Source organism: Mirounga leonina, unplaced genomic scaffold (genome assembly GCF_011800145.1).
Source record: "Mirounga leonina isolate KUSES-001 unplaced genomic scaffold, KU_Mleo_1.0 Mir_151, whole genome shotgun sequence".
Taxonomy (NCBI): domain Eukaryota; kingdom Metazoa; phylum Chordata; class Mammalia; order Carnivora; family Phocidae; genus Mirounga; species Mirounga leonina.
The window spans coordinates 27164513-27171429 of NW_023270377.1; the positions used below are offsets into that span (position 1 = coordinate 27164513).

Here is a 6917-nt window from a genome sequence, read left to right on the forward strand (position 1 = left end):
GAGGGGAAAGAAATATAGGGAGAGGAGGGGAGTAAAAATGGGTTTCATCAGGGTATTGGAGGAAAGGAGAAAAATGTTCTTTTAATAGACAAGCCCAATGTGCAATACCAAAATGGATACAGTATTTTCATGTACTTCTGTGGAGACTTAATAAAATTGGAACACATTAAATATAAGATGAATTTTTAAGAGGGAGAAATATATTGGAGGTTCTGCAGAGAGAAAGTCTGATATCATAGTGAAGAGGTGAGAAAGTTGTCTGCTGCGATATTATTAGCTCAGAGTTATTTTTAAGCTGCTGCAAACTAGAGACTATGGCAAAATCTGAAAACGCCAGTAGCCTAACAAGTTGGTTTCTTAAGAAAATACTGTATCTAGAACAAGGATTGCTATCAGATGTTTAGTTGCTGCCATAAAACTTAAAGTAGGATTGTTTCAACTAAACAAACAAGACACTCATTTTATCATACATACACAGTAATGAGTCATACAAATTAAAATGTTAGAAAGTTTAAACTCACTAGTCAAATTATCGTCACCTTCTTCAGCTATCTGTTCCGTGTCACTGTCATCAAACTTTATGTCTTTAAACCAGGATGGCTCAGAGTGTCCTTCCACAGAGTTCACTGAGTCACTATCTGGAGAAGGGGTCTCGGAAAATTCCGTACTCTGGAAAGACCATGACAAGATCCAAGTGATTCACTTTCAGTGCCAAATTTCAATGGCAACACTACAAATAAACTCCAGCCCAATACTTCTACAAAGCCAACACTGAATAAATTTACATAAAAATAAGCAAATTAATAGACACTAAGTTGTAAACCAGCATTAATGCTGATAATTCCACTCTGATAATTATAATTGTCATTAATCAGTAGATTTAGGCAGCTTAATGAGAAAACATAATATACATATTTTACAGTGTTTCATTTCATCCCTTTTAGTCCTGAGAGTAAACCTGGCTTAGAATTTATTCTAACCCTGTGCCAAGGCTAGGACACATTCTGGAAAACAACTATTAAATTTTAACAAATAACACCACACCAGTCTTTTTTGGTCGTTTGTCTTTTCTAACCTTTGAGTTTCCAATTTTAGCTCACAAAGGTATTCCTAATTATATATATATATATATAAATAAAATTAACATAGACCAAAAGTGAAAGCTTATCTTTTTAAAAAGTTCTATCTTAGGGGCGCCTGGGTGGCTCAGTCGTTAAGGGTCTGCCTTCAGCTCAGGTCATGGTCCCAGGATCCTGGGATCGAGCCCCGCATCGGGCTCCCTGCTCAGCAGGAAGCCTGCTTCTCCCTCTCCCACTCCCCCTGCTTGTGTCCCTCTCTCGCTGTGTCTCTGTCAAATAAATAATCATAATCTTTAAAAAAAAAGTTCTATTTTAAATAATTTCTATTCCCTAATTAAAATAAAAAGATATATATAAATAATCATTGTTTTACCACTGCTATACAATTTAATACTGCTAATGTGTCAAAATCTACTGCATTGGGGATACTAAATTTTTTCAATCATTTTATTATATATTTATATACTCTCTTAGTCCTAAAAACACAGACATAGTGAAACTGGAAAACCACTAAAGGTAAATGACAAGCAACTATATATAATACCATGAGGCCCAGCTCAAGAAAAGCCAAACCATGGGGCACCTGGGTGGCTCAGTCGTTAAGCGTCTGCCTTCAGCTCAGGTCATGACCCCTGGGTCCCAGGATCAAGCCCCGCTTCGGGCTCCCCGCTCTTCGGGAAGCTTGCTTCTCCCTTTCCCACTCCCCTTGCTTGTGTTCCCTCTCTCGCTGTGTCTCTCTCTGTCAAAGTCTTAAAAAAAAAAAAGAAAAGCCAAACCAACTGGAAAGTGTCCAATTCCAATAGGTTTTTCATCACCCCTCCCTACCAAGTAAAAACGTTTTTAACTTTCAAACAACAGGGAAAACATGTTAGGAAAATGTATCTCTGGCTAATTCAACAACTTTTTATTCCCACCAATGAAGAAAGACTTCACCACACACCAGCCATACTCTCGTCAGCGGTGACATGCAAAACTACCTGCAGTGGTCTGTACAGTGCATATTCGTCCCTGAAAAGCTGGTCGTGATGACTGACACAATCCAGCCAACGTCCATCAACCATTGCTTGTCCAATGGCTATAGCTTGTGCCCTGAATTAAGACCAACAACAACAAAAAAAAACTTTTAAAAGTCAGAGTAATTTCACAGGTACAAGATGAGATGCAAACTGAATTTTCTTCTGTTCTAATCAGCTGGAATTACAAATGGTCCGTCAATAGGTGAGGGGTAAAAACAAGCGAGACTTGAAGCTAAATAAAAAGATTTTCCCAAATACCAGAGTAAAGGAGAACCTGCTGGTAAGGCAGTCCTACCAAAACCTAATTTTACTTACAATAAACATGTATCAAGTGCTCAGTGCATGCATACCCCTGTCCTCACTAGAGTAAAACAAAATGGTGAGACTAACATGGTTCCTGCCCTCAAGGAGCTTACAGTCTTGATAAAAAGACAATACCAAATATTACAGATAATATACACATGTACGTATGAAATAGATAACATATACACAATAATATATAGACACTTAAGGTTCGCCCTGGTGGCTCAGTCAGTTAAGCATCTGCCTTCAGCTCAGGTCATGATCCCAGGGTCCTGGGATCAAGCCCCGCATTGGGCTCCCTGCTCAGCGGAGAGTCTACCTCTCCCTTTCTCTCTCCCTCTGCCTCTCCCCCTGCTCGTGCTCACTATTTCTCAAATAAATAAACTTTAAAAAATAATAGTAATATATAGACACTTTATAAATATACATATACACATGAAATAGACACTTAACACACTGCACTTATTTGGCATTTCACAATTTATAAAGCACTTTAGCCCATATTATTTCATTTCATCGTCACGGCTTCTTCACAGCACCATATATTCTCCTCACATTGGAACTGAGAGGTCCAAGGTTCGAGGAGATTAAGTAACTTGAGTAAAAGCACAAAACTAAAAAGAAATATAGCCAAAACTGGACCCCAGGGTTTCACTGTTAAAACTTTTACTCTCTTCCTACATACTTGTTTCTTCCCAGGAAAGGAGTAGCTAATCCAATCAACTAGAATAGCTTAGGGACATGCTGCCTTGAAAGGCAATAGGACCTGTCTGTCTCTTTCTCACAAATGATTTCTGAGGCGAGCAAGATACTTCAGGTGTGACTTATGAACTCAATTCCATAGGATAGGTTGCAATGCCCAGATTAGGGAACAGTAGCAGGAGAATCTACTGTGATCTTAATACCTAGCAACATTCCCAAATCCTGCTTAATCAGAGAGCTTTGTGTTGGGGAATTATTGCACACTCCTGCTTTTAATAAATAAGGTAAACTGTGACCCCATTTGCTCCTTGCATCTATTCATTACTGGTTAAAACACAGAAGGGAGGAGGGGTGAGTCATTAGCACCCTAAGCACCGAATGCAGGAACCAAACAGCACCCTATTCACAAAATTTGCTGCCGTTATATCTACAACGTTATGGCCTTATTAAAAATAAAGGAATAAATAATATCGAAAAGTCTTTCTTAAGATCACATTACCTTGTAGCAATGTGTCCATTTCGGATTAACCAGTTGACTAATTCTTTTCCCACAATGCAGTTAGGATGCGTTCTCAGCCAGTAACGGTGATCCTGAAACTCCATTCCACTACTGTGATGGCAGATTTTCTTCCACAGGTCCTTTAACTGAACACTGTCCTGAAATCACATTATGAGCAAATAATTACTCCTGAGAAGGATGCTATTATATACCTTTGCAGATTCTTTCCTGTTGTTTTTTTAGATGCATAAAAGGAAATTCAATTCAGATTTCTTTATCAGAGCCAACTCACATCAATTTGACACGTGCATGGGGAGCACTTGAACTCAGCTCATCTAATTGCAAATATAACTTTTTCTCTTAAAAACCAACTATCCCAGGCGCCTGGGTGGCTCAGTCGTTAAGCGTCTGCCTTCGGCTCAGGTCATGATCCCGGGGTCCTGGGATCGAGTCCCACATCGGGCTCCCTGCTCGGCAGGAAGCCTGCTTCTCCCTCTCCCACTCCCCCTGCTTGTGTTCCCTCTCTCGCTGTGTCTCTCTGTCAAATAAATAAATAAAATCTTTAAAAAAAAAAAAACAACTATCCCAGGATGCCTTGGTAGCTCAGTTGGTTATGCAGCTGCTTTCAGCTCAGGTCATGATCTCAGGGTCCTGGGACCAAGCCCCATGTCGGACTCCCTGCTCAGCGGAGAGCCTGCTTCTCCCTCTCCCTCTGCCATTCCTCCCCACTGCCCAGCTTGTGCTCTCTCTCTCCCTCACTCTCAAATAAATAAAATCTTTAAGGAAAAAAAAAAACCCAACTATCCCAAATAATTTTTTTCAGTCAATGGCACACATGATCAATCTCCTAGTTATCTAAGTACAAAACTGCAAAATCTCCTCTTTGGAGCCAGGGCAAGGGAGAGGGGAGAATAGTCAATCGCACCAATGTTTCTCATAGCCTTCACTCCAGCAGCTTCCCACCACCTTTCTCACCTGTACCCAAATGCCAGGTCAATCTTCCTTAAGGAAGGCCTTCCATGAATGACTCCCGCTCAAAAAAACTTCCAACATTGCTCAGCACCTCAGGGGTTCAAATCTATACTTGTAAAGGCTGAACTCACCATGTTCCACCAGGTACCCCCAAGTAACTTCCATGTTCATTGCCCACACACTCAGCTTAATCTCTTTGCCCACACACTCAGCTGACTCTCCCTCCCAACCTCTCCTAACTAGTAAGTCCTACTTTGGTGCATGGAAAATGTCATGTTTATTTTCATCTCTATACCTTGTCACATCTTTAAGTAAGATTTGTTTTCCTCAATGCCTACCCAAATCCATTCCGTTCTTCAAGGTCCAGGCCAAGCTTTCAGTTTAAAGCCCTCACCACTAATGACCTATTTCTTATTCAAAAGTATTACTTTTTTACTATTAAGGACCTGCCCATCAGCCTCATTTCTACCTTTTGAATTTTAAGCTTGAGGACAGACCAGTTTCCATTTGAATCACTCTCAATATAAATAACACAGTATTTTACACATAGATAAATTCAATAAACAACTGATTAGCATCTCATATAAACGTATAATATAAAGGTATGCGAAGCATTCCATGTGTATGAGAAACATGTTTCAAAGTTTAAAAACAATCTGGGACCTGACTAAAAGTTCAGCTCTCTTACTATGTAAAGCGCCTGAATTCTTATCTTACCAGATGAAAGGGATCAAGAAAATATTAATTCAATATAAGAGCGCCGAATGCTTCACCACTTTCTTAGGTGATCCTAATAAAAACTTAAGCTAATTATTTCCTCTATTAATTTATATGCTAACTGGCTATTTGTAGGTTTCTTAAAAAGAAAAATCAGTGGGGGCGCCTGGGTGGCTCAGTTGGTTAAGCGACTGCCTTCAGCTCAGGTCATGATCCTGGAGTCCCGGGATCGAGTCCCGCATCAGGCTCCCTGCTTGGCGGGGAGTCTGCTTCTCCCTCTGACCCTCCTCCCTCTCATGCTCTCATGCTCTCTGTCTCTCATTCTCTCTCTCTCAAATAAATAAATAAAATCTTTAAAAAAAAAAAAAAGAAAAATCAGTGAGATACATAATATTTATGCTCAAAAATAGCAAAGATACTGGACCAGTACCAGAAGAATTTTGCGTTCATCCTCAGTGGTCTCTGTCCTAACATAGGTTCGGTTAGCCTGGGGACTGACAGATGTCTCATATGAAGATACCATGGGAGAACCAGATCGATCCAGTGACAGGTTAGTAATGCTAGCTGATCTGGAAATAAAAACAAAAAGTGAAAACACAGTTGTAAATTCTTCATCAATAAATAAAATTACAGTGAAAATTCATTTTTAAATAAATGCTTACTAGGGCGCCTGGGTGGCTCAGTTGGTTAAGCGACTGCCTTCAGCTCAGGTCATGATCCTGGAGTCCCAGGATCGAGTCCTGCATCAGGTTCCCTGCTCAGCAGGGAGTCTGCTTCTCCCTCTGATCCTCCTCCCTCTCATGCTCTCTCTCATTGCTCTCTCTCAAATAAATAAAATCTTTAAAATAAATGCTTACTTGCCAACACTAAGGGTACTTTTAAATGTAGTTATGATGGTTATGTATGATATCATCATTGGGAGAAGCTGAGAGAAGAGTATCCAGAAATTCTCTATAATAAATTGTCCAGGGCGCCTGGGTGGCTCAGTCGTTAAGCGTCTGCCTTCGGCTCAGGTCATGATCCCAGGGTCCTGGGATCGAGTCCCACATCGGGCTCCCTACTTGGCAGGAAGCCTGCTTCTCGCTCTCCCACTCCCCCTGCTTGTGTTCCTGCTCTCGCTATCTCTCTCTCTGTCAAATAAATAAAATCTTTAAAAAAAAAAAAAACTGTCCAACTTCTGTGTTAGTCTAAAACTATTTCAGAATAAGTGTAAAGCAAAGTCACTATGGAAAGATTATAGGAGAGCAATGGCAAATATACTATATTTATCATTAATATTTCAAAGGAAAAGGATATAAACTCTTATTAAAATGCTGAAAACTAATTTTTTTTTTTAACTGACAAATATGAAGAATCACAGACTAAATATAGAAATAATCTTGCAGGGGCCCCTGGGTGGCTCAGTTGGTTAAGCCTCTGCCTTCCACTCAGGTCATGATACCAGGGTCCTGGGATAGAGCCCCGCGTCAGGCTCTCTGCTCAGCAGGGAGCCTGCTTCTTCCTCTCCCTCTGCCACTCCCCCTGCCTGTGTGCTCTCTCTCTCTCTAATAAACAAATAAAATCTGAAAGAAAGAAAGGAAGGAAGGAAGGAAGGAAGGAAGGAAGGAAGGAAGGAAGGAAGGAAGGAAG

At 40.4% G+C, this 6917-nt stretch overlaps 1 protein-coding gene across 3 annotated transcripts in view; it reads right to left on the bottom strand.

The window, feature by feature from the left end:
- Positions 1-6917, bottom strand: part of PIKFYVE (phosphoinositide kinase, FYVE-type zinc finger containing) — a 75806-nt gene that overhangs the window by 46923 nt on the left and 21966 nt on the right. For all 3 annotated transcript variants that reach the window (XM_035007258.1, XM_035007259.1, XM_035007260.1), the window contains 4 exons: positions 5719-5857; positions 3600-3757; positions 2057-2168; positions 522-669 (listed from right to left, as the gene is read on the bottom strand). In XM_035007258.1, coding sequence (XP_034863149.1) covers positions 522-669; positions 2057-2168; positions 3600-3757; positions 5719-5857 — 557 coding nt within the window. The remainder of the gene's footprint in view (positions 1-521; positions 670-2056; positions 2169-3599; positions 3758-5718; positions 5858-6917) is intronic.